The 27,894-nt window shown below is 48.7% G+C and overlaps 1 protein-coding gene across 1 annotated transcript; it reads left to right on the top strand.

Moving 5' to 3' along the window:
* Nucleotides 1–902: 902 nt before the first annotated feature.
* Nucleotides 903–26,311, top strand: Tmprss4 (transmembrane serine protease 4). The gene is made up of 13 exons (XM_077108259.1): nucleotides 903–926; nucleotides 8,295–8,328; nucleotides 12,278–12,391; nucleotides 15,155–15,307; nucleotides 16,727–16,856; nucleotides 19,546–19,647; nucleotides 20,603–20,643; nucleotides 22,112–22,271; nucleotides 23,263–23,429; nucleotides 24,106–24,204; nucleotides 24,427–24,569; nucleotides 25,703–25,876; nucleotides 26,300–26,311. The coding sequence occupies exons 1-13, from the start codon at nucleotides 903–905 to the stop codon at nucleotides 26,309–26,311; spliced, it is 1,353 nt and encodes a 450-aa protein (XP_076964374.1).
* The last annotated feature ends 1,583 nt before the right edge of the window (nucleotides 26,312–27,894 follow it).

The following is a 27,894-nucleotide window of genomic DNA, read 5'->3' as shown; positions in this document are numbered from 1 at the left end:
TCACGGAAGCCCCAATGAAGCACTATTTATAGGATCATGAGTTCAGAGTTCCCAGGAAAGTGAGCGAGGAGTCAGAAGCACTGAGAACAAAGGATACTGCTCATTCCTGCCCTGTACAGCTCTAGTGCAGAACCCTCCCTGATATCGGCTGCAGTTCTGCTCCCCGGTTTCCAGAGTAATTGGAATGGAGGGAACCAATGTCCACTTACCAAACTCCTCTGTTTCAAGCACCAAACCAAGCCTGCCATAAGACCAGCACCTGGAGATGCCCAGGAGAAGACAGCAACCTTTCATTTATCCTCACCAACCACCCCTTGAATTAGATCATATCTTCCCCACTTTACAGATGGAAAACCAGAAACTCAGAATAATTCACCAACTTGCTCTGAGAAGGCTGATATTACTGAGAAGGGGCAGGACTGGAGTCAGGCCAGCATGTCCACTCAGGAGGAGCAGGCACAGGGGACACCTCACCTTCTGACCAGAGCAACTGAGACCTTCAAACGCAAATGCCAACCAAGAAGAATCATAGACAAGTCTCTGTGAGATTGGGAGAGGACCAGATAAGGTTCCAACAAGCTTGAAAAGGCACACTGTACCTAGCAGGAAGAACTTTCCAGAGTCTCGCCCACCATCCAACACTCATGAAGTCGGATGTATCCCACCTGTGTTGCAAAGAGGGGGAAATGGGTCCAGGAGATGGAAAGCACTTTGCCTTACCCAGGCTGCTCAGCACACCAGTAGAGGGGTCAAACCTTCTACCACCAAACCTCCTCGTCCCACCCCACCACTTTCCACCTCCTTAAAGTTTAAGGGACAATTCAGGACATCTAAAAGGAAGTATGATTTTTCAAAGACAGCATAAATTCTGTGGGATTCTTTTATAAACCTTAGACCGCATCATGGATGAGAGCTTCTTGGTGCAGGTTAGGCAGAAATATTTAAGGAACCCCTCTAAACTTCACGATCCATCAGCCTTTCCCAATGGCAGCCCCCAGGAGCCCTTGTCAGACTAAGTGTGACCTGACCCTTGTTGACTGTCTTCAGTCCCCTTTCACCACTGGCCAGGCATTGTCTTCAGGTGTCCCGAGGTGGAGCCGCCTCCCTTTCCATCAGACCATGCTGGGAAGGGAAGGTGGACTCAGATGGACCCACCGCCAAGGGACTGAGAGAAAGCGAACAAAGTAGAACAATTGAGAATTCAGAAAGGCAGGAGAAAACGGACTGCTTCCCTTGGGAGGGATGTGCAAGAACTGGTTACCTGCCTGGGGCCAAGCATTCTGCATTCAGTTCCACCCAGTGGGTCTGTACTAATGTCCCACTCCTCCCCCTCTCAATGTCTTGCCATGTGACAGTGGGTGGGGAAGCATAACCACCGTGCCTCAGTTTCTCCACTTGTGAAACAGGGATAGTTCCCTCGTCACCCTCTCTCCAGGCCCTATCTGGAGTTAAGAGCTACACCTGAACACAAAGGCTAATTCTTAAATGACAGAGCTGAACAGCAGGCTGGCAGCAGGATAATGACAGGCCACCTGACACCTCTTGTCTGCCCCAGGCCCTGCCCTGGAGCTATTATACGCTGAGATGGGGACTGAGGTGCCCAGCTCAAATTGCCAACAGGTCAGCACCTATATGGCTTAGAACAAGGCAAAATGGTTTCTAATGTAGCAGCTGAGGCTGAGGTTAGACCTGAAGGAGAGTGTGCTTCTCTCAGCACACCTAGACCCAAGGCAGAGTCCGCGAAGCTGCTTCCCGTGTCTACTTTTTGTGACAGCCTGTGGTAGCCTGGGCTGTAGGGGACCTGCTAGAGCTGAGGTCACAGGTCTGAGGCCACTCGGAAGCCAGCATGAGTGTCACCTCTGAAGCCTTTCCTGCACTCTGGGCTGCTGCAGCACAGATAGGCTTGTCCTGGCACCCGCAAGCCCCCTCCCCTGGTCAGAGTAGCAGCCCTCCCTACCGCCTTACCTGTCATGGCTGAGGCCCCCCAGAGACAGGATGCTGCTTCCAGCCAGGCAAAGGCATCAAACAGCCCAGCCCAACTGCAGGTGGAGAGGACACAGCAGCTCACAGTGAGGTTGGGGGATGCTGGTTTGGGGGTCAGAGAGCAGTGCGAGGCTTCCTCACTGAAGCCCCCTAGCACCCGACCCAGCCTGGCTGAGCCCTGCTCTTGGAGCTGACTGTGATGGCCTCTGTTCTCCTGGCACACCCAGTCAATGCTCCCACCCCTCCCTCGGGCCTCCCCCACCCCACCTTGTTACTAGCCTCAGCAACTTCACTGCCACCTGCCAGAGCCCCAAAGGATCTACTTATCCCATCACCTAGCAACAGCAGCATCTCTGACTCCAGGTTTTCCCTCTGAAATCATGGAAGCCAGGGCCTTGGCACCCATGGGAGTCTGAAGCTGCCACAGGCCAGCCCGGGGTATATAAAGTCCAGCTCTCTATGCTCCTGCTAGTCTGTCTTCACCACACCTCAGCCGTTCCAGCTCTGCCCCTGCTGACTTCTTTCCAGAGCAAGGCAACCGAGAGTCAGCATTGCAGAAGGAAGAGAGAAATAAGGCCCTGGGGGACAGGCTGCCTGCCAAGGAAGGCAGACAAAGGAGCTGGCCCCGCTTTCTGTTCCTTTGGCCTCCCTCACCATTATTACCCTGGTGCAACACTGGCTTCTCTGTGAGGTCATACACTTTTTCATCACCTCTGGAAGAAAGTTCCCAATTACCTGACATACTCTGAGGCTCAGAGAGGTCGAAAGGTATGCAGAAGGCCACACAGCAAGTCAGAAGAGTGGGTGAGAAGAGAACTCACATTTCCCAGGCTGGTTCTTTGTAGCTTCTCTGCAGCACTTAATCGCCACCACACACACACACACACACACACACACACACACACACATACAAAAGAGTTACCTGATGTCTGAGTTCATCATTTCTGAGTTGGAAGGGAAGTAGAACCCTGTCACCATGGGATCTGAGTTAAGCACAGAAGTTTCCCCAAGATCTAAAACATAATGGAGTGGGGAAGGAGCAGCGGAGGTGAAAGGTGCAAGCCTAGGGGAGATGGAAGAAGGGGTGCTAGTATCAATAAAGCCCCTCTGGGTGTCCAGACCTGCTCTAAGCTGTTTTGTCAATATGTTCTTGGAGGGACATCTCTTGTCCTCCCCTAACCCCTCATAGATGACCTGGCAAAGCCAAAACCAAGCAGAGGTCACCGTGCCTTCCAACTAAGGAAGGGCTGGGAGATGCAGAGGGGCAATCTCTGCATGTCGATTGCAGTAAGACAACATCGAAGGGCGGTAGAGAATCAAGAGAACCCAGCACCAGCCGATGACCCTTGCCCAGATGGGTTCCCCGGGGAAATGGAAAGTCCCCTGGGTCCAGAAGCCCAGCAGGAGGCTGGGTCTTTCATACACTTTCTCTGAAGCCATAACAGCCACCTCAGGTACATGAGCCTCAGTTTCTTCTTCTGTTAAATGGGGATAATTTCTCTAGGTTGTTCCAAGGATTAAATCAGATAGCATTTATGGGGGAAAAAGGATATTGTAAGTTATATAGCAATACCTAACTGCAGTAGATAATTGTTCTGCCTCCACAGTTAGGTCCTAGATTAATGTCTTTCTTCTGCCAATGACTAATCAAGAAGCAGAGAAGGAAGATTCTGAGTTCATCGGGTGATGGCAGGTGTTCTCAACCATCAAACACCCGCCTAGTCCCATCTCCACCTCACCCTCCACCTTCTGTGGCTTGGGTCTTCCTGGGCCCTGAGGGCCTGAGCATTCCTGCCTTTCCACAGCGCTCCACAAAGCAGGGGCTGGATTCCCAGCTGAGCCCCAGGTTAGACACGGGCTAGAGGAGGCCCATGAGTCAGGGCCCTGCAGTAGACTGAATCAACAGCGGATGGGCCTGGCCCAGACCGCATCTTACACAGAAGGGGAATTCTGCTAAGGTTGCTTGGCCTGGGCTGGGGCTGATCTGTGGCCGTTGTTAGCCGGAGCTGAGTTCAAGTTAAGGATAAACTAAGATGTTTCCAGCAAAGCAAAGGTGCACAGTTGGTCTAGGCAAGACACATCCCTGTCCGGCCTCAGGTGGAGTTGTCTGGAATGGTCTCTAGAGACCTTTTCAACTTTGAATCCCTGTCATGATGGCAGGGACTCACCAGAGTGATGGAAGGTGCCTGGATTCCCATATCTCATCTGGTTCCCACATGTCTCAGCTGCATTCTCTCCTTTCCTAGGCTCAGGATTGATTCTAGGCTAAAAGGAATGGGGCTAGCTGTGAGTTCTTGTTTCTGTCCTATTCCAGAATTCTCTAACATAGATGGTCCCCAATCACTGTTCACAGGCCTGAATGCTCCTTCCTCCCTGGCAATTAGCCCTGGTACCCTTGGCCTTCAGCAGCTCCCCTTCCCATCATCTCTGATCCCTCTGCATCAGAGATGTTTGTCCAAGAGCTTCAAGAAAAGCCAAAGAATGAGTCACTAAGTGAAAAGATTCAGGCTGCACTTGAGACGGGGAAAGCACTGTGAGGACAAGCGTTTGACCTCCCCTGACCACTCAGCACAGGCAGGGCGTGGCTTTTTACTTTCCCTTTGAATCTTGGGTGCATAGCATTGCCTAGATCAGCACCTTCAATTCATGACATTTTTCACTACTGACCCACGCACTATTTTCACTATTAACCTACTTGCGTGTTGCTGATTTAACAATGTAGTTAGCCTCCATAAACCCACCAGCCCCAACAAAGGCCAGGACTTAGACAATGACTTGCATTCGGTCCTGGAATCCCTCCTCCCCGTTCCTTGGTACATGCATCCCCTCCTGAAGTAGTAGTAGGCCTCTCTTGCATATTAATTCAATAAATACTGAATGTACATTTTTATTTTTTTAGATATACATGACAATAGAGTGTATTTTGGCATTATTATACATAAATGAAGTATAATTTATTCTAATTAAGATCCCGTTCTTGTGGTCGTACATGATGTGGACATGTATTCATATATGAACACAGGAAAGTAATGTCCAATTCATTCTACTATCTTTCCTATTCCAATCCTCTCTTCCCTTCCCTTCATTGCCCTTTATCTAATCCAATGAATTTCTGTTCTCCCTCCCCACTTATTATGTGTTAGCATCTGCATATCAGAGAGAATATTCTGCTTTTTTGGTTTGGGAGGATTGGCTTATTTCACTTAGCATGATAGTCTCCGGTTCCATCCATTTACTGGCAAAAGTCGTAAAGTCATTATTTTTTATGGTTGAGAAATATTCCATTGTGCATATATACCACAATTTCTTTATCCATTTATCTGTTGAAAGGCTTCAAGTTTGGTTCTATAGTTTAGCTCTTGTGAATTGAGCTGCTATAAACATTGATGTGGCTGTGTCACTGTAGTATGCTGATTTTAAATCCTTTCGGTATACGCAGAGGAGTGAGATAGCTGGATCAAATGGTGGTTCCATCCAAGTTTTCTGCGGAATCTCCATACTGCTTTCCATAGGGTTGCACCAATTTGCAGTCCCCCAGCAATGTTTGAGTGTACCTTCCCCCCACATCCTCACCAACATTTATAGTTACTTGTAATCTTGATAATTGCCATTCTGACCGGAGTGAAATAGAATCTCAGTGTAGTTTTAATTTGCATTTCTCTAATTGTTAGAGGTGTTGAACATTGTTTCATATATTTGTGGGCCATTCATATTTCTTCTTCTCTGAAGTGCCTATTTGTTTCCTTTGCCCATTTATTGATTGGGTTATTTTTTTATGGTGTTAAGTTTTTTTTATTTCTTTAGGAGATTTATGCTCTAGCTGAGATGCAAGTGGCAAAGATTTTCTCCCAGTCCATAGGCTGTCTCTTCACATTCTTGATTATTTCCTTTGCTGTGAAGAAGCTTTTTAGTTTGATACCATCCATGTATTGATTCTTGATTTTACTTCTTGCACTTTAAGAGTCTTGTTAGGAAGTCAGTTCCTAAGCTGACATGATGGAGAGCCGGACCAGCGTCTCTGGTCTAATGCCTTGTTTCTTGATCCACTTTGAGTTGGGTTTTGTGCAGGGTGAGAGATAGGGGTTAAATTTCATTTTCTACAAATGGATTTCCAGTTGTCCCAGCACCATTTGTTGAAGAGGCTATCTTTTCTTGAAAGTATATTTGAATGTACATCTTTGATATACAGGGCAGGAACTTTGCTAGACCCACTCTGCCAAGGTATTTATCATCCCAAATCCCACCTTCATCAATACCTTGCTTCTTTATGAAAGAGATTCTGGGCTATCTGTAATCTTTGGGGGCTTATTTTCCCTCAATGTTAAATTGCTAATGCTATCTATACTATATTATGTCACTGTTGTTCATTTCTTTTGACTAACACATAATATTTTAGTGTGCAATTATACCACAGTTGGTTTCTTGAAGGCTGGTCTGAGTCTGAGTCATAAAACTGAGATAGGTTCATGAATTTTCTCATTCAACAAATATTTAGTCAACACTCACTATATGCTGTGCTTTGCAGGAGACATTGAGGATATCGTGATTAACAAGACATTAATAGTCCCTGTCATTCCAGTGTATAGTTTGGATTTGTTTCACTTTTTTACTTTCTCTATTGTTTGCAAGTGGATGTGGAATGTTTTTCATAACTGCTCTTCAGTGGACAACAGCTAGAAACATTAGCCACTGTTGGGGACTGGGTCACTTAAGCTCTCGGTGAAGAGTGAAGGCCCAGGGAGGTGCAGATGGTAAGCTTTCTGATCCCTCTATGTGTCAGCTTCTAGAACAATTTCTGGTCCATCAAAGGGTACAGCAGGTGTTCACTGAATTAACAATAAAGAAAAAAAGACTTGTACTATCTACCTCAAGTAATCCAGGCATGTATGCCCAGGTGACTCCATGGAAAAGAAGATATGATAGGGAAGGACCCACTAGACAGACGCTCTTAGTATCCCACCAACCAGTCCCCCTCTGACCTTCAACATCTCAACAGACACCCTTACCCAAGGGCACCCAGTGCATTGGCAATGCCTGTTGTCTTTATCTCTCAAACATGTATGGAGTCTTTCTACCCCTAGCCTCCTCCTCTCTCCTGACCTCACCTCCCTCTCCAGCCATGCCAAACTCTCTCTCTGCCTCCTCCCCTCTCCTGGGGATTGAACCCAGGACACTCTACTACTGAGCAACCCCCCCAGAACTTCTATTTTTTTTTTATTTTGAGACAGAATCTTGCTAAGTTGCTGATGGTGTCTTTAAGTTGCTGAGGCTATCCTTGAAATTGTGATCCTCCTACCTCAGCCTCCTAAATCACTGGGATTACAGGCATGCATCATCTCACCTGGCAAACCATGCCAATCTCTATGCAGTTCCTCCAACACCCCTAACATGTTCCCACCTGTCCCCTCCATCCAGCATGGGTGATGACTGAGAAGAGGCAGCTGGGAACCAGCTAAGGTGCAGAGTCTAGACAGCCATTAGGTTCAAGTCATTTATTGAGTCATTACTAAGTACAAGCTCAATGCCAAACACTAAGGTTAAAAGGCAATAGGAAAGAGTGACAAACAGAATTATCATTTGTCGATTTAAATTAAATTAAAGAAAAATAAAATCAACCAAAAAAAGAAGAGAGAGAAAAAAAAAAAAAACAGTGACCACCCATCAAGAAATGTGCTTTGCATAGGGATATAGCTCAGTTGGTAGAGTGCTTGCCTCGCACACATAAGGTCCTGGGTTCAATCCCCAGCACCACCAAAAAAAAAAAAAAAAAGAAGAAGAAGAAAAGAAAGAAATGTGCTGTGGTAAGAACACATACCAGTGCATAGAAGCACGGAGACTGGAGGGGAGCCGCGTGTGAGTCTAGCACTTTCTACCACATGACTCATTTCATCCTCCCAGGAGCCCTCTGAGGTAGGTGTTTTTCCTCCCACTTTTCGGAGGGTAAATCTGAGGCTCACAAAGATTCAGAAACTTTCTGAGGCACACAGTTAACAGGAAGTAGAGCCTGTGTTCCAACTCAGCCCCTGCAGACTCCAGCTACATCAGCCAGTCTTCCAGTCGGTCATCCCTGGCCCAGTGACACCAACGGGCAAGATGTCCCTCTAGCAGGCTAGATTTGCACTGGGAATGAAAGGAAGGAAGGAGCTTTCCCTCCCAGTCCTTGTAATACCTTCCTCAAGTAATCCAGGCAACTCCAACCTAGACCTAGCAGGAAGAAGAGGACACAGATGAACCAAGACTCTCTCCTAAGCTGTCAGCCCTGGTCTGAGGAGTTCCCCAACTCAACTCAATGTTTTTCCTTTAATTTACAGGATCCTGGCAGTAACCAACCCCTGAACAGCTCCGGTAAGCTCAAGTCTGGCTTCCCTATATCTCCTTCAGCTTCTGTTCCAGTTACCAAGTAGATAGTGAGCCACCCTTGCGTGGCCATCACCATCTATCCTAAGTGCTAACTGCTGTGGGTGTCATCCATCCCTCATCCAGCCATCATTCAACAAGCATTAAGTACCTGTGAATTTCAGGATTCATTCTAGAAGTAGGAGGTCTGGTCTCTGGGGAAATAGAACCAGCAAACCACAGCCCCAGGAACAGTGATCCCCCAATTCATTCCTTGTGCCAGGCCCTGGGCTGATGCTGGGCTACAGCAGTAAGCGAGGTCCTTGTCCTCATGGAATTCACAGCATGTCCATGCTAACAAGAAACCATCTGGACACCAGTGTTTTCACCAGTAGAAAAGAAAGTAGTGATGTTTGTCTAATTCGTAGGAGAAAGATAAGGTAATAAGCAGAATGTTCTCAAATCTAAGGGTTTTTTCCTTCCATTGCAACTTCTTTTTTTTAAACATTTTTAGTTGTAGATGAACACAATACCTTTATTTTACTCATTTATTTTTATGCGGTGCTGAGGATCGAACCGAGTCCCTCACACATGTGAGGCAAGCTCTCTACCTCTGAGCCACAACCCCAGTCAACCCATTACATCTTCTTAAACCATTGATACCCACTCCTAATAGCCCTCTAGAACAGCAAAACAAATGAGCAAGGAACAGATTAATATGCACATATCATTAAGAAAATATCCAATCCTGCTTAGTAAGCTTTTTTCTCAGTTCAGGGTCACAAGTTAATAATGTTCACAATCAATGGAATCTTCAGCAAATAAAAAACAGCAACTAGTTTGTACTTTGGAATTAATGTATCAGCAGACCATGGTGTCCCCCAGGAACACTACCAAGCTTCCCAGTGCTTCACCCCCCTGAGTAAGCCTGAGAACTACCAAACCAGAAAGATCAGTGCTGCTCCAGGGGTCAGCAGAGTGCCTGGGCCAGTCCCTGCAGGATGAGTAGCCTCTCAGGGGCAGAAGAGAGTGACTGATGAGTCTCAGTGGAGGAGGGAAGGGCTGAGCTCGTAGAGGCAGAGAATTAATACCAATCATTCCAGGACCAAGGAACAACCGTGTCTGGGCAGAGCTGGGAGCTGGTGGGGACTAGCAGTAGAAGCCCACTGGAGAGCAAGGCCAAATCACCCTGGTTTAGAAAGCACAGACAGGAGCGTGGTCCAGATGCGCAAGCTGTAAGGATCTGTGATAAGTTCTCAAGGGGAAAGCAACAGGCCCAAAGCCAGCTTTTATGGAGCTCTGTCCAGCAGCAAGGGCAAGGCTGAAGGAAAATACAGCGGCAGGCAGGGAGGCCATTCCTAGCTCCGCGGGTTCTGGAATCTGAACTAAGTATGAAGTCCCTTCCCTTCCTGATGAGGGGAGCAGGACCTTCCTGAGAATGCCCAGGAGGCAGAGGCCTTAAGCCCTGGACACAGGAACTCATGGCCCCTGATAGATCATTTGCTCTCCTAGAAAACAAGCCATCTCCTGCCTCCAGAAGTAGGGGCTCAGACCTAAATCATGCTGAATGAATGAATGCCGCTGTGAAACATTTCCATGCACACAGAAAAGAGAACAGTTTGGCTGCTGGAACATTGAAAAATGATGATATCAGCTCACATTATTGATAAGCTACTTGGTGCTAAGGTGAATCCACTTTTTTTATGGAAGCATAAATTTTCAGCTTTCCCTTATCAGCAGAGTCATTAATATCAGCATTTATGGGACACCAGTCTCTGGCAGAATGTTCTTTGCTTTCGAAGAGCTGAGGAGAAGGCTAGAGCCAGACACAAGAGTAGCTACCATTTAAGGCAGAATAAAATGAGACCTGGAAGAAAGATGGAAGGAGTGTGCTTACAGGAACAGTCGAGAGCAATTCCTTTGTTCACTGGACAAATAGTAGAGTGTCTGCCACGGGACAGGCACCCTTCTGGGGACCTAGGACTCATCAGTGCACAAAACAGACACAAAGGCCTATCTCATGGAGTCTTCATTACAGGCACAGGTAGAAGAGACAAAAAATACACAAAATATACAAAATGTAGAGTATGTTAGAGAGGATGAGCACTTTGGAAAAAAAGAAAACATGGAAGGAGGATGGAAAATGCTAGAAGGTTTCATTTTAGGTAGGGAGATCAAGAAAGGCCTCACTAAGACTGCAGACTTAACGAGGATGAGAGAGTAAGTCACATGGGGTCCAGGGCAGGAGGGAGGCCTATCACTTTCTCAGGTTTCTCAGGTGCCCAAATTCCTGTTCCAGCTCTCCAGGGAGAGGAGGCCCCCGCACCTCTTCAGCTTATGGCCCACAAGGAGAGGGGACTGAAAAGGACCTATCTCTGCTACCTCTTACTTCCTGAGAACCTAGCATTTCCCTGTTGTTCCCAAGTCCCATCTCCTTGAATAGCCATGTGAAATGGACACGGAGTTATTATTACCCCTGTTCTAGGCAGTGAAGGACTCCTAACTGCTCCCGGATCCCAGGATCTTTTGTTCCAATTCATCAACTCCCCAGCAAAAGATTCCTCTTTCTAAATATTAATTTCATCATGTCTCTTCACTGCTCAAAAACTTTCCATGGCTACTCACCACTTTCAAGATAAAAATTCAAACTCAAACACCTAAGCACCTTTTTTTTTTTTTTTTTTTTTTTTTTTTGTATCAGGAACACTTAACCACTGAGCCACATCCCTAGCCCTTTTTCTATTTTAGTTTGAGACAGGGTCTCACTAAATTATTGAAGCTGGCCTCAAACTTGGGATCCTCCTGCTTCTGCCTCCCAAGCCACTGGGATGACAGGCATGTGCCACTGCTCCCAGCCTAAGCATGGTTTCGAGAGTCTCCACAAACTGACTTTACTGTCCTGCCTCCTGACATGCTTTGACACCTCAGATTCCAGGACCCCACCCCTCACGGTTCTCTGCCTCCATCCTGTGCTGGGGCTGGCCCAGGATCCAGGTCCTCCTTTCTACCTCTAAGCGCCACCTGCTCGGGAAGCCCTCCTCAGTCTGCTTTTGGCCATGTCTCTAGTAACATACACCGTCTTCCACCTGATGGCACTGGCATCTGCTTCCCGTTTCTCTCTTCTCTGAATTGCAATCTCCTTAAAGACAAGGGCCATGCTGGGGACTCACTGTTTGTTGGTTTGACTTGGAGATGGAGGCTGTCAGGGTGCACAAGATTTTATTTATTAAGCATCTATTAAGCGTTCACTGTGCTGGAGGCCTCTGCCCTCCCGGAGCTTCTGTTTTATTCAGAAGATAAGTTGGGCGTGGCTGGATAGGAGAAATCATATCTACTGTTCTATAGCTCAGTACGGTGACTGTGGTTGACAACAATTATATTTCAAAAGAGCTAGCAGAGAGGATCCTGAATGTTCCCAGCACAAAGAAATGGTAAATATCTAAGATGACAGGTATGTCAATTACTCCAGTCTGATCCTTATATATTGCATACATGTACTGAAATGCCACGCTATACCCCATAAATATGTACAATTACTGTGTGTCAATTAAAAATAAAAAGATATCCAAAGAACAACAAGTCAGGAAAAGGGTAAATGATAGCACAATAAATGAGGATGTGCTCAAGTACATGCCCCAGGGGACTGGCCTCTCCGAAGGCAGGCACAGTTCAGACCAAACAGGGTGACACATCCCAGAACAGGTTAGGGCAAGACGAGGGGGAGGCAGATGGGCTGCAGGCTCATTTCAGGAGCACTTACGAAAGATGGGTAAGCCCAGGTCGGAGGAGGTGGGTGGCGCGTGCTGATGAAGCTCAGCCTGTCTGCAGGAATAAGCCCCCAGCATCATCCAAAACTGTCCCCAAGGCATTCCTGCCACAGGCCAGAGGGTGGGAGCTGTGGGGGGCCGGGCTCCAAGCACTGACTGCACACTCTTGCCCTCCTCACACCTCCTTACAGATGCCACCACCCTGCGCAAACCCCGCACTCCCCTGGAGACCTTCAAAAAGGTGGGGATCCCCATCATCGCGGTACTGCTGAGCCTGGCCACCATCGTCATTGTGGTTATCCTCAGTAAGTGACAGCCCCTACCCAACTTTCTTTCCCTAAGCAGGTGACAGTACCCTCCCTCACCCCCTCAATAAATGGCAGCCCTCGCACCACCCTCACCCCTCAGTAAGTGACAGTCCCCACCCATAGCCTCCACCCTCCCACCCCCACAGTTACAGGCAGGTGATCTGCATAAAGCTTTGCCTTAAAAAAAAAAAAAAAAAAAAAGGTGCCTCCACATGTATCCGCCCCTGCTTTGAAGAGAGCCTTCTTCCAAGAGTGAAAGGGGAATTGAACTCGCCCCCATCTCTCCCAGATGGCTTCTATCCCAGAGAGAAGTTCCGCTGCACAGTTCCGTGGCCCATGTTACTAACCCACGCAAGCCTGCCCCGCCCCCTCCTTCCCAGCCCCTGCAGCTTGATGCTGAGTTGATCTGAGCAGCCTCCTGGCTGGAAGGACAGAAAGCATCTCTGCCTGTGAGGAGGGAGGGAGGGAGGAGGCGAGGGAACACTGCCTGGCAGGTGCCCCTCCCCCCTAAAGCCCTGTCTTCATCATTGCCTGAGACCCAGTGTGACCTTGAGCAGCCCACTTGGTAACAAAGATTAACTGAATGAGCAGTGATTCCCACAGTCCCTTCTAGTGGCCACACTCTGAGACGGAGTCCTTGCCTTCACCAACCCCCTTGTCACAGCAGGGAACTGGCCATGGCTGTGAACAGCAGGGTGTAGGGCACCAGAGATGAGAGTAAGAATCAGGACACCTGGGACAGTCATCCTGACTCTACCTGTAAAATGTTCTGCCTTTCTTCAAGCAGTATGGTGAGCACCACCGAGATCACATGCCCAAAGGACCTAGATAAAAACCAAGTTTTGCAAAAGCATGTGTCACCACACAGCATGCAGAGATAGGATGCAGGCCATGCGCTTGCTAACTAGGGCAGGACTGTCCGGACAGCCTGGGAATGGCTGGCCCTTAGGGAGTCTGTACTTGTTACCATGGTGGCTTTTGCAGCAGCAGCAGTCACTACCCCTTTGGAAAACACTCCGAGATCCTCTGGTCCAACCCTTCATTCTATTCTGAGGCTGCAAGAGGGAAGAACTGGAGCAGGACCCCAGGCCCCTGACTGAGCAAGTCCACTTCCATCTTGTGGCACTGGAAATGCAGATCCACAACATAAACACCACCCAGATCACTGGGAGCCTGAATGCGTGTGAGAGGCAGAAAACTGCAAAACGTTTCTTCTTGAAATCATGTTGGCTGGCCTGACATGATTATGATTACATAGTCAGTTTTCCATCTCTATAACAAAACACCCAAGATCATCAATTTGTGAAGAGAAAAGGGTTATATTTTGGCTCACAGTTTTAGAGGTTCAAGTCCATGATCAATTGACCTTACCACTTTGGGCCTGTGGTGAGGTAGCACATCATGGGGGGAACACCTGGCATCACATACATCATGATCCAGGGAGCAAAAGAAGAGGAAGGGACTTGGCTCCAATGATTCCCTTCAAAGTCATGCCCCCAATGACCTAAAGACCTCCCACTAGATTAAACCTCCCAATAGCACCACCCTGGGACCAAGCCTTTAAAATAGGGAGCTTTGGGGGGACATTTCATATACAACCTAAAGCGGTGGTTTTGCAGTGGTATCAGCAGATTTACCAGCCTGTTTTATTCAGTCTAAATATTAAAGTGCGCTTATTTCCTCTGTGCATATGTCCTGCCACAGTGGAGAGAAGAGGCCAATTTATCTGCGGGAAGCCAGGCAGGCAATAGGCCAGCCCCTCACACCTTGTGCATCTTCTGGGAGGCAGACAGTGGCTGGCTGAACCACAGAGGCAAGGCATGGGCTTGGGAAGAAACGCTAACTCTTCCATCCTCAGTTTCCCTCTCAGTGATGAGAGTCAGTAATGGCACCAGCCTCCTAAGGTTGTTCCTGGGATTTGTGATCAACAGTTTGGAAAACTCCCAGTACAGTGATAAGTGGGAACTGTCACAGAATCACCATCACCACTCCCAGAACCAGCCAGGATTGATTCTGGACTGGAGGGAGCGCACCTAGAAAAGAAGAGCTCCCCTCGGCCAGGGTGTTTGGTTGGGAATATCTTCTCAAAACATCTGTTCCCCAAGAGGTTAATAACCAAACACATTTCTGTCAGCCCAAGAAGGCAAAGGAGCAACCGAAGGCAAAGGCAGCTGGCAGAATCCTGAGGCAGCAGTCAGAAAACAAAACCAAGCTCAGACCTCTTCATGGGTCTTTCAAACCCCCATAAAAACACCCACCTCTCGAGCTGTACTTGAGAGTTACAAGGTACTTTCACAACGACCAGCTGGCCGCGTGTTCTCGACAGCCTGTGAGATGGGGTTACCGTCCCGTTGTGTGGAGGAGGAAAGTGAGGCCTAGCAGCGGGAGGAGTTCGTGAGAAGATGCACAGCAAGTGGCAGAACCAGGACTCAGAACCAGGTCCTGGGACCCCAAGTCCCCCATTCTGCCTCCTCCTTCATCACCTGAGGGGTAACAGTTGACAGAGTCAGATTCTCAATTTCCCACACACACATTCTCAGGGGACTCCAGGGCCATCACGTAAACATGGGCCAGTATAATCTCTGCTTGATAGCTAAGGAACCAGGTGTATCTGCTACTGCATGGCAGACCTGGGCCTGGAACCCCCATCTGCCGGCCTCTGAGCTCAGAACTACTTGTAGGAAAAAACAGCCTCTCCCTGCCCAGGGCAGCCTGCTTGACCCTCAGTCCTCTGGGCCTCTCCCTGCACTTGCCTTCCAGTCAAGGTGATTCTGGATAAATACTACTTCATCTGCGGCCACCCCCTGCACTTCCTCCCGAGGACACAGATGTGTGATGGACATCCGGACTGTGCCTCAGGAGAAGATGAGGAGCCCTGTGTCAAGGACTTCCCAGAGAGGCCTGCGGTGGGAGGTGAGTTCATGGGCTGAGGGGCAAGGGAATGGGCACAGCAGGAAGTCAGCTCAGGTGCCCAGGGTCACTGTACAGCATCTGCACACTGACTTGTCAGTGTCTATCCCTGCCAAAAAGGTTCAGGAGAGCAGGACCCTGTCATGACCACCTTTAGATTCCAGCACTACACACCTGGCATACACTCAGACGCTGATCAATGGACAAACATGGACCAGAAGACACAGGAAATTGTCCCTGAGCCTGCGCACTCCTGCTTCACTTGCTAGGTTTTGACCAGATTTCTGTGAAATCTGTTATTTCAAGGTGATTAGTAAGAAGATAGCCAAACCATAAACCTACTAATGATCCTTCTAGTCATTAGTGTTTATTGTAACATGCTGTATATTGGAAAGGATCTCAGTCCTTGAAAGAAGCAAAAACCCATGACTTTGACTGGCCTAGCCCAGCTCAATGCATCTGATACTTGACGTCTGAAGAGAAAAAACCCAGGATGTGGGTGATGGGGACTTTCAAGAGGCAGGACTGAGTGGCATCCATTTTTTTTTCTAAGAGAGAGAGAGAGAGAGAGAGAGAGAGAGAGAGAGAGAGAGAATTTTTAATATTTAGTTTTAGGTTTCGGTGGACACAACATTTCTTTTTTATTTGTATGTGGTGCTGAGGATCGAACCCAGCGCCGCGCGCATGCCAGGCAAGCGCGCTACCGCTTGAGCCACATCCCCAGCCCTGAGTGGCATCCTTTATATTTGTTCTTTTTCATTAAAGTCAAATGCCTCCAGGCAACTGTCACCCTACTGCCAATAGAACTTCTCACTCAACCTCCCCTTTTGACCTCAAGTGGAGAAGTACTTAGGTCCCTGGCTGTGAAGTTTCCCGAGGCCAGGCAAGCTGTGTGGACCAGGGGCACAGTGACCACACAACTGAGCACCTAAGCTGGGCATGGTGGCACACACAATAATCCCAGCCACTCAGGGAGCTGAGACAGGAGGATCACAAGTTCAAGGTCAGCCTCAGCAAATTAGCAAGGCCTAAACAATTTAGTGAGACCCTGTCTCAAAATAAAAAAATTAAAAGGGCTGGGGATGTGACTCAGTGGTAAAACACCCCTGGGTTCAATTCCCAGTACCAAAAAAAAAAAAACAACTGGTGCCTATATCAGCAAAAGGGGATGCTATTAACCATTGTGTCAGGGAAACAGGGTAGAATGATGATGAAGACTGACCCTGGGACATTAACCCTGGCCATTGTCAAAATGAGGGTCAAGAGATAGTCAAATGGAGGAACTTCCCAGGATGTTAAAAGCATCAGTGCCCATAGTATCCTCATTTCTGGGTTGGGGAGGTTGGGCTAGTCTCATGAGTTCTGGGGGGCTGGGCCAGAGGGGTCCCATGCTCCAGCTGATCCAGGTTCCTCCCCTCCCAGTCCGACTCTCCAAGGACCGATCCACCCTGCAGGTGCTGGACCCAGCCACAGGGAACTGGTCCTCTGCCTGTTTCGACAACTTCACAGAAACTCTGGCCAAGACAGCCTGTGGGCAAATGGGCTACAGCAGGTACCCAACCTGGGCCATCAGAGGTATCACCCCACCATAGCCTCCTCTCTCCTTGCTTCCTTCCTCTTGGGCCCTCTTCCTTCTTTCCTTAAAGTACAGTCAGATGGCACTGGTCTTGAATCCTAGCCCTTTCACCCATGAGCAACACGAAGTGAAAGCTCTTACACCTCCGTTCCTCAGGAATTAATTGGAGTGGGGTGTGGTGGCTGAGGCCTGTAATCCCAGCAGCTCAGGAGGCTGAGGTAGGAGGATCACAGATTCAAAGCCAGACTCAGCAGCTTAGTGAGACACTGTCTCAAAAAACAAAAAGGGCTGGGGACGTGGCTCAGTGGTTAAGCATCTTTGGGTTTAATCTCTGGTGTGGAAAGAGAGAGAGAGAGAGTGTGTGTTAATTGGGAAAAATAATGCTGACATCATAGGATGATTGAGGGGTGCCAGTGAGAGAATCTAAGCTGCCCCCCAGCACACACTCATACACACTGTCCTGCAACACACTCACTTTCTCACACACACTCTCACACAGCTCCAGCTCCTCTGCATCTTTTCTTTCCCTTTACTCCTCAATCTTCACTCCTCTGTCCTTTGCAAGAAGCCTCCCCTGTCCAGTAATCTAAAAGCCTGATTCACTTACACAAAGTCTTGTTGGTTAAAATCTAGTTTAAAAGAGCCTGATTTCATTGGGGCCCTATCATCAGCAATCCCAGCTCCCTCAGCAAATTCCAAAAACAGTTCCAAGTCTGGAGTGAATGGAAGGTGCATAATTATAAGAGGGTAATTAGCATGATATATATTTATGTTCATTTGAGCCTGGCAGAAAACCAAAAACATGGTTATTATTATATCTAAATTAGAAGTAGACTTGGAGAAAGTAACTTGCTTGGGTAGAAGCTGAGAAGTAGAGGGCTAGAATCTCTGCCCAAGAGCCTTTGTTCCTGGGCATCAGTGTTGTCGGGGACTCTCGTTTGTACATTTCCCTCATCTATAATGGAAGGGGAAGTGAGACATTTGGCCACCGGAGAGCCTACCTAAAGAGGATGGAAAACAGCCCCTGTATTCAGTTGCAGAATGAGATAGCCTCTCCCTGGAAGGCCAAACTTCTTCAGGATTCTAAGAAACTTGACCCAGAGACAGGCAGACATTATAACCACTAGGAAAATATTGCCAACCAATCACAGAACTCTAAAAGCAGCCTCAAGGTCCTTTTTAATAGATGCCCCAGGCAGCCATTACAAATCCACCTGGCCCTCACTGCTCTCTAGTTAACAGGCTTCTGCTGCTCTCTACCCTCGGTGCGGTGCAATACCCAGGACCCTCTAGAAAGGACCCCTGCCACCTTCGGTTTTGTGCCTGGCACCTGCTATTCTCCCCTCCTCCTGCAGCTGCCCCAGCCCAGCCTGGATTCCGCCAGCCCCTCCCCCCCCCCCACTGCAGTCCAGTCAACTGCAGTGTCAGCTGTACCTAGCGCAGCAGGCTGAGGCTTGATTATGAAACCCGGATGTCTCTTGGGGTTCTTAAGATGATATGTTCCTGGAATCTCTGTCCTTCTGGAGCCCGCCAAACCACCTGGCTCTTGGGCTGTACAAAATCAAAGTTCATTAATGAGGGTGTAATTGGTTAACTTTCCTGGGAATGTCCATTTCCAGCTTTGTCCTTCCTTTTGGGATTGATTTCTCTACTCAAATCTCTCCACTTTCTTCCCTCCACCTGGACTGGAGGACTTTCTTGTCCTAGGATCACAAAACCATAGGTGGTCCAGGTAGGATGACCTTGGGGATTATCTGGTCCACCCACTACTTTACAGACGAGAAAACTGAGACTTAGAGAAGCCCAGAGAAGGAATGTGACCTGCCCAAGGTGACACATCAAACTAGTGTCAGGACCAGCATAAGAACTTCAGTCTTGAGGGCTTTTAAAACAGGCTCATGGTACTCCCAGGGTCCAGTACCTGGGTCCACCCAGGGAATGGCAGCATTCCTGACCAAGCATATATCATTCAGTCTGCAGAGTTTCTGGTAACAGGACAGGGTGGAGAAGGAAGGGGAAGATTTGGAAGAGGCAGATTCAGCCAAAGAACAATCACAGAGATGGGAGTGATCAGGGAATGCTTTCTGGAGGAAGGAAGACTTTAGCCCACAGTCTGAGAGAGGGCACACATGGATTAGCAGAAAGAGGGAGGGTAGCTCAAGTTGGGGAGTGTTGTCTAGATTGGATGTCAAGTCAGATCCAGGCCCGTCTACCTCTAAGGGGCCGTGTATGTACACCCGGTGTCAAAGTCAGATCAGATGCCCTGCTTGGAAAACTGGATATCCACATTCCAACCCCCTCCAAGGTGAGAGGAAGCTTAGCTGGGTCCCTTTGCTTCTTTCAATCCCCTGATGTGAACCAGAAGAAACTACTGGGACATTTGAAATAGACACACAGCTTGGAGCTAGAAAGGGAAATCCCTACTATTTCTCCAGAGCTCTAGATTCTGGACTAAAAAAAGTCAGGCCAGTGTTTTGCCGAGGACTGAGTCCTGGGATGTCATGATAATGTCTCCTATTGCACAGCAAATAAGATCCCAGCCCACTTACCAAAACCACCCCCCTCCACAACGGCATTCTCTGCCACCCTCTCTCCTGAGAGCAGGGCTGCTCCTACTATCTTGTTCTGGTCTCTGCCCCAGCTCACAGCTCTCTCCCTTCCATAGCCAACCCACTTTCAAAGCTGTGAAGATTGGCCCAGACCAGGATCTGGATGTTGTTAAAGTGACAGAAGACAGCCAGGAGCTTCAGGTGCGGAACTCAAGTGGGTAAGTGAGAGGAGACCTCTGGCCTGCAAAGTCTAGCATGTGAGCCAGCTCAGCCTGAACAGACCAGCAGCAAAAGGCATGTAAGCCAGACAATAGGAAGAACTCCCAGCCAAGCAGATCATTCAGCCCTGAGAGCTATAGAATCACTTTTCTGAGAGATTTTCTTTGTTAACTTTTTTTTTATCGAATACATAGTTGGAAAAAGCGTGCTCTCCTACCCAAAGGCAGAGGGATGGATAAAGTGACCTTGCTGTCAGTCTGAATGGTAAAGTCAAATGTTTTTACTCCTGCCTTTGGTGCCCTAATAAATTGCCCAATAGGCAAGATTCCAAAAGTCACTTCATCCCTCCCTACCACTCACTCACCCAGGCCAGAGTAGGCCCTCCACACATTCGTAGTGCTCCGTGACCCTGGCCTTGCCACCCTGCATTAGAGCACAGCATCTAAATGCAATTGGCCACACTGCAGCAAAGTGGCTCAGATGGGATGCTGGATTCTTAGCATCCAGGGAGTTACTGAGGGCTGCTCATTCATCAAAGTAAATCTTGAAAAGGACAGAGTTGGTAATCGGGTGATGTTTGCCTAGAATTCCACTGAACTCCCATTCTTCTTCTATTTGGAAAGCCCACAGTGCAGTGGACTCTGCTCTGCCCTCTTCTCGCTCAGGCTGCCAGGAGCCTGAGCTGGGCTTTAAAATGGGCAGGACCCAGCACAGGGTATATGTTCAATTCTGGGCTGTTGGATCAAATCAGGTTGCTCTGAGTGTTAATGCAGTTTCTAAACAGCCCCCATCATGCAAGATTCTGGACTTAAAAAAAGTCGGCCAGTGTTGTGCGGAGGACTGAGCCAGATTTCCCAGGTAGTGGGAGAGAAATCAACAGTACCAGAAGGTCAGAGTCCTGCCTTCCAGCCAAGGGAGAAGCAGAACCCACAGGGCCCTGTGTCTCTCTTCCAGACCTTGTCTCTCAGGCTCCCTGGTTGCCCTGCACTGCCTTGGTGAGTATGCTCCATCTCTGAGGGGTTGAGACCTGGGCTAGGAATGACCAGGGAGGAAGACCTTCCTCTGCATTCCTAAATCTGGAACATTTAGAGTCGTCCAGACTCCAAGTTTCACTCTGTTCAGGCCGAACCTTTATTCTTTAGCCTTTGAGCTTATAGCTCAGTGCTCCAACAAATGGTTGATGTTAGGAATTATCTTCTACCCTCTACTCACAGCCCATGACTTGAGGATATTAGTTTTTCATTACTGTAATGACATACCTGAAGCAGGCTAACTTTATAAGGAAAATAAGCTTATTTAATTCACAGTTTTGAAAGCTGAAGGTTGACTATCAGGCAGCTCCATTGATTTGGCCTCTGTTGAGGATCTAACTTCAGATGGTGGCTAATGACAGGAGCACTTGCAGGAACAAGAGATCATATTTCAAAACAAAAAGCCCAAGAGCCATTCAGGAGTCAGGTTTACTCTTATAACAAATGGCTTTCACAAGCACTCAGGAATCCCAGGAAAACAACCTTGATCCCTTCTGAGGGCAGCCTCTCCAACAACCTAAGAGCCATAAGGTCGCAACTCCTATTAGAGTTCCCTCCACCTCAACACCGCCCCAAACTCCCAGACACGGACCTCTAGGGGACTCATTCAAACTGAATCCAAATCATAGCAGGGAGCAGTAAGCAGATCAATTTGGCTAGACAGAAACTTTATATAAATCCAGCAGGAGTCTGCCAGAAGAAAGGGTTTAAACTCTAACCTTGCCAACAGAGAGCTTTGTGTGGGTGAGCAAGGTGGCAGGTAAAAGCAGTTTGAAAACAGACGGTATCCTAAAGGCCCCCCTGGCACACGCAGGACAGGGTGGCAGCCTTTCCCTGCTGGAAGCACCACCATGGCAGGGGCCGCCCAAGGAACAGGACAGGCAGGGAGGGGGCTGGAGGTCTGAGCTGGAGTGTCAGATGCGAAAACCAGGTCAGGTCAGGTCAGGGGAAAGACGGATGACTGATCAGGAGCCTTGCTTCGCAGGGGGGCCAAACTTGAAGAAAGATGAGTTGGAGATACGAAAATCCAGTTTCTGGAAATTTCTTCCCACTTCCGGGTGCCAAAGTAGCTTGTGGGCGTATTTACTATTACTCAGCAGGAGCAGCTGGGGACATGCGCCTGGGTGGAACTTTCATAACTCTGCATCCCTGTTTAGTTTGAAGGTCATAAATTCCCAGCACAGTGCACACACCCAAGTTGGCGACTCCTAAACACACCTAAAGTCAAACAAAAGGAGAGGGAGGTGTGAGGGAAAGCCTGTGGTCGGGAACACTCAATGTCGCTCTAAGAACAATTTGGAATGGGCCTGGTCCTCCCTGGCTCCTGGTACCAGTCCTAAGGGCTCTGCTCAGGGTAGACCTAGGCTGTCAGAGGAGGCAGCCTATCCCCCAGTCTGACTTCCCCTTTTTCCCTCCTTCCGGTGGAGTCCAGCCTGTGGGAGGAGCCTGAAGGCTCCTCGGGTGGTGGGCGGGGAGGAGGCCTCTGTGGATTCTTGGCCTTGGCAGGTCAGCCTCCAGTACAACAAGCAACACGTCTGTGGAGGAAGCATCCTGGATCCCCAGTGGATCCTCACGGCAGCCCACTGCTTCAGGTAAGGCCCTGAAGGCAAGGAGGCTGGGGGGACCAATGCCATGAAGGGACTGCAACTCCAGGCTTAGCCCTAACCCTAACCCTGGAAACCACTGCCAGGATGAGGACCCCTCAGTGAGACACTGGCCAGGATGCCCATTGTTAAGCCTGAGCAGAGGGTGCTGGGCACCAAGTCTGACATTTCTGGATAGAAAAGCCATCGGATACCCACCTCATCCTCCAAATCTTCCACTCCACAAAAGCTCTTCCCACCTACATGGAGTCCTGAGAATTCACTTCCTCTTTGCCAGTTTACAGGGAGTGGTCCCAGGCTCTAGAATCACTGCCATACTTCATTATGTCCAGAAATGTCCTTGAACAGACATAGGTTCCCTTTCTGTCCAGCAGAGAGGCCTGCCAAACCTCTGGGAAAGGGCCATCCCAGGCCCCCTTCACTTTCACTCATTCATTCAACATTTCATAAGTATCTAAAGGAACTGAGATCCAGATTATGTGCCTAGGACATGAGAGAGACTCCAAGGCTACCCCATCAAGCATTCCCAGTCTAGCCCAGGGATTCTCAGGCTTTTTGAGAATCTGATAAGAGGTTTAAATCATTTCCTGGTGCGGGGGCGGGGGGGGGGGGGCACATACTAAGCTGTGTCTGGTGTGGGAATCATGAAAGACAAGCCCATAAGTCGCTGACCACAGTGTAAGCACCATGTGAGTAGCACAGCCAAGAACAAGGGTGGAATAAAGAGCGCCAGGACCCCACAGCTCAGCCCTCCAGGCAGACATTTTCCTGGGCCTATTTCACCAAGGAAAACAATCAAATCCCCTATAGGGAAGGTGATTCCCCAGACTGCCCTTCCCACCACCCTGCCTCCACCATCAGATTACCTCCTAAGGCAGCAGCACCCAGCACTCTAATCTCTAGGGCCCTGGGGACTCAGGCCCTGGCAAACCCTTCTCATGCTTGGCTCAAACTTGAAGCCATCCTTCTCTGTCCCCAGGAACTATCGTGATGTGTCCAACTGGAAGGTGAGGGTCGGCTCAGAAAAATTGAGCAGCTTCCCATCCCTACCTGTGGCCAAGATCTTCATCGCTAAGCACAATACCTTGTACCCCAAAGAGAAGGACATTGCCCTTATGAAGCTAGAGAACCCACTGACATTCTCAGGTGAGGTAGTACCAGGGGACAGAGCCCCGAGGGTGGCCCTGTTCTATGGGATTCTAAACAAGTGTCAAAGAAACCCTTTCAGAAGGCTTAGTCACCAGGCTCTCCTAAGCCCTTGTCATGTTTCAAAGTTCGTCCCTAAGATTTGTTTTATTCAGGAGTGGCAAGGTGTCAGACCTGGAGACAACTGCCTCGGAACAAAGACTTTATTACTTAACAGTTTCTGAGAGGATGGGGCCTACCTCGCCATGCAGGACCACTTAGGAAAGGACCTGGGTGGGTCAGGAGGCAGAGAGAGAGAGGGGAAAGCATGGCCAGAGTCCGAGGCTGGGTAGGCACGTTTGGGCAAGCTTGGCATTGGCTGGTGTGAAGAGTTGTCTGGGCTATGGAGCTTGGTCTCTAGGTTTCTAGTACCTGGCCCCAGAGTGATGTAGGGAAGGGGAAAATATTGGTTTGGTGTGTGAGAGTTAGATAAAGGAGGTTGGGGGATAGACTTGGCATTGGTTGGTTTTCATATTAAAGGTGTGTCCACAGACCAGGGCTTTAGCATCTCTAAGAATGAGCTAATCCAGTCTCTCCCACAAGAGAGATGGGCAAGATCCCCAGCCCAAGCATCCTAAAACAGAAAATTTTTAAAGTCATGAAGCTAGGATCTCTTCTTCCTCTCCACTCCTGGCAGGTACAATCAGGCCCATTTGCCTGCCCTTCTTTGATGAGGAGCTGGCTCCAGCCACCCAACTCTGGGTCGTCGGCTGGGGCTTTACGGAGCAGGATGGTGGTAAGTCCTGGACTCAGGAACATAGGGCAAGAGATAACCTTGTATGAGACAGCAGCTCCCAAGGGGTGATGGGAAGGCAGTCCATCCTTCAGAAAAGCCCATCCTGGAGGACCAAGCACCAAGGTTCCAGGTATAAAGCAAAGAGATCTAGTGATGCAGAGAATGAACTTGGGTTGTGGGTAGACGGCAAGAATGAGAGTGTGAGTGTGTTTAACCTCCCAGGGAAGATGTCTGACACACTGCTGCAGGCGTCAGTCCAGGTCATTGACCACACCCGGTGCAATGCAGATGATGCCTACCAGGGAGAAGTCACTGAGAAGATGCTATGTGCAGGCGTCCCAGGAGGTGGCGTGGACACCTGCCAGGTGGGGCCTCCCAGGGTCATGTGGAGTTCTGTGGTTAGGGGAGTGCATCCTGGAGAGATATGAACCCCCAGAGGCTGAAGGCTTAATACGAAACCTTGCATGTGGTGGGCATTCAGCGTGACGAGAGGAAGGAGGGAGACAGGGAGGGAAGGAAGGAACATGAAGATTTAAGAATGTGGGTGGGTGGGTGGACAGACCAGATAAATAGCAAGCTTTCGATTGTCCATCTCACACACAAAGATGACATTCCTCATCCTCCCCACCCACCCTTACGTATCATCTCCAGGTCCATGAAGATAGGGACCCCAGATTTCTTCTCTCTGTGACAGTCTCTCCACTGCTGAACTTTACTAGAACTTTACTACCCCACTCCTCCAGAAGGTCTTCAGAACATTTTCATTAAAACTCCTAAACCTACTCCAATCCCATTCCCAGTCATTAAATCCTGCCTTCAAGAGGCATCTCTTGGTCATCTCTTGTGTGCCACCAACATGGCGGGCTTTGGAGTCAGTGTCTGCCCTCAAGGAGTTCACAGTGGTGGTGGGGACATCACAAACAGGCTGTAGTGTTATTGGGTTTAGAGAAGGGACATCTTGTCATTTGTTACTTACTTGCTTTTTGATGCTCCTCATCCCATTTGATCTTAAGCTTCCTAAGAGCAGGGATCTTTCTTTCTCTCTCTCTCTCTCTCTCTCTCTCTCTCTCTCTCTCTCTCTCTCTCTTTCTTTCTTTCCTTCCTTCCCTCCTTTCTCCCTTCCTTCCTTCTTTCCTTTAACTAATAGAATCGCAATTGCCCAGGCACAAAATAGTCACTCCATAAGTGGTTAATTAAACTCTAGAACTACCACGTTACACAAAGGTAACCCAACTTCCTTTCCCCGGGTCCTTTTCAGCCTTCAGTTTGCTGGTGTAAGTTAGGGCCTCGGGAGAAGGCTCACTGCATGCCCACGATTTACTTGACCACCAACAGACCCTTTTGCTCCAGCAGAGAAGAGCATTTCTGGATGCAGGTCGGGCAGGAGCAAGGGGGCTGAGGGCAGAATGGCAGAGAGTGCTGGGAAGTGCAGGACCAGGAGGAAGGAAGCCAGCCCCTGGCCACCCTCCCCAGCAACCCCTGTTCTGGCCTCTCACAGGGTGACAGTGGTGGACCCCTGATGTACCAGTCTGACCACTGGAAGGTGGTGGGCATTGTGAGCTGGGGATATGGCTGTGGGGGCCCAAGTACTCCAGGAGTGTACACCAAGGTCACAGCCTATCTCGACTGGATCTACAGTGTGTGGAAGGTGAGCATGTTCGTCCCACCCAGGGTGACCTCCCTCTTTCCTCTACTATGAGAGCACCAACCATCCTTAGATTTAAGGGATCCTGACAACCTTTTGCCTCCCACATAATTTCCCTTCCCAACAAGCTGATAGCCTGAGATTCCTTCATTAAGGCTGAAATTCCTGAGGTCAGAGATTCCTGCTAACTGCCAGTGCCTTAGGGCATGGAACACCTCCACTTTATCAAGCTTTATCACTGTCTGTTTCCTAACAGAAGGAGACTATCAGATCCTTTCCAGGGAAAGATTGTGATAAGGAAGAGGGTGGAAAGGTTTCTGAGACTTCCTGGTCCCTAGAGACTATAAAGAGAGCATAGTAGTGCAGAGAGGAAGATAACTCTGCCCCTGTCATCACCATGTCAAGTTTCGACTCCTCTAACTTTCCCTTTGTCGCTCTCTTTCATTCTAGTCTGAGATGTAAGGCAGCGTTCAGAGCTGCTTCTCTCCAGTCCTACCCACTGGGGATCCCCCAGAAGTTCCACACTGGGGCTTGTCTCTCCACCCACGGCCTTGGCATTTGCTAGAGCAGCAAACGGCCTCTGTTCCTGCAAGACCCTCACACCCCAGAGGCACCCAGAAGGAAGGCAGCTGCCCTAGCTCAGTCATCTCCAGTGCTTCCAGAATCCCAGGGAGAGATGCAGCCCACTGAACGGAGCCAGCTGTGGACCGAGGTCTCAGAGGCACTGCTAACTAAGGTAGAACTCCCCCCTCTACTGAATGGAAGAGGGCTCTTCCCAGATAACCAGGCTGGAGAGGAGGAGAAGAGGGTCTGGCCAGCCCTCTCCCTTCTCCACCCATTCCCAAGCCCACCGGAACAAGAAACCAGGTGTAATGTAAATGCACCATCCTACCTTTGGCGTGACTACTGTTACCTACAGGTGTTATTATTGTTACTTCTAAGTGTCGTTGTCATTAAATGATGGTATCTTTGGTACATGTTTGCTGGGCTGCTTGATAAGAATGGCACTAGGACCATCAGGCATTAATTCTTTGGCCTGGGGATGAAAAGGTCCTGGAGAGACAATTACTTCTCAAAGTAGAGGCACAAGAAACAGAGACATGGAGACCAGATCTGCTAAGTGGGGGCAACAGCGAGCTGCAGCCGGGGAGGCCAGGGCATCTCCTTCCCACACAGGCTTCTCCTGCAGCCCTGCTTCCCTCTCTGTCTGCCTGATGTCAGCTGTGGGCTAAGGACACCCTGTGACTTGGGAGAGAGCCAATTTAAGCATTCAAGGGTGACATTCAAGCAGAGCTCCCCAAGTGGCTGGAAAGAGATATTACACCTCTGTGGCCCCATTTCTTCCTCCTACAAGGCCCTCCATGTGGTTCTTTTATTTAAAAAAGAAAGAAATGAAGGAAAAAAGAAAAAAAGTGTCACCTGCCAGGCATGAGGCAGTCACCAAGCTAAGTTCTGGAAACTAAGTATTCATAAGTGCCTGTACTTAAAATGTTGGAGAGTGAAGCCCCATGGATTTCTCCAGAAGTATGAAGGCTCATAAAATATACTGGTTAATGTTTTACTAGAGTCTTAGAAGATGATGGAAATCCTCAACAGTCAAAAAACAAATAAACAAAGCCATCTGAACCATGAGCAGAAACTAAAGTGGTGATCTGGGAGCAACAAACTTAAGATCTTGGGTTGTCTCAGGGACAAAGACCTCTCTAAAAGCTAGATAAGAACTAAACCCGGACTCACTGCAGGGAAACTGAACCCGGGATTCCCCTATGTAACAGATATAACTGAAGGGGGCAAATGGGTCTCAGGTGGCGGATCCTCTGAAGGACAATATCCCCAATTTGTAAAGATCTTCAAATATGAGCTTTCAATTGAAGATCAGAAAGATGTTTAAAAAGAAACACGTCATAAGTGGGAATCATTATAAACAGCTAATTTAGAACCCAAGGACCTCAGATGTCAGGATGATCAAACAATTATAATATTAATAGAGTATTCCTATGTGCCAGGCACTGTTCTAAGTGTACTGATGCAGGGGCTGGAGGTGT

Source organism: Callospermophilus lateralis, chromosome 2 (assembly GCF_048772815.1).
Source record: "Callospermophilus lateralis isolate mCalLat2 chromosome 2, mCalLat2.hap1, whole genome shotgun sequence".
NCBI lineage: Eukaryota > Metazoa > Chordata > Mammalia > Rodentia > Sciuridae > Callospermophilus > Callospermophilus lateralis.
This window is presented reverse-complemented; position numbering and strand designations above follow the sequence as displayed.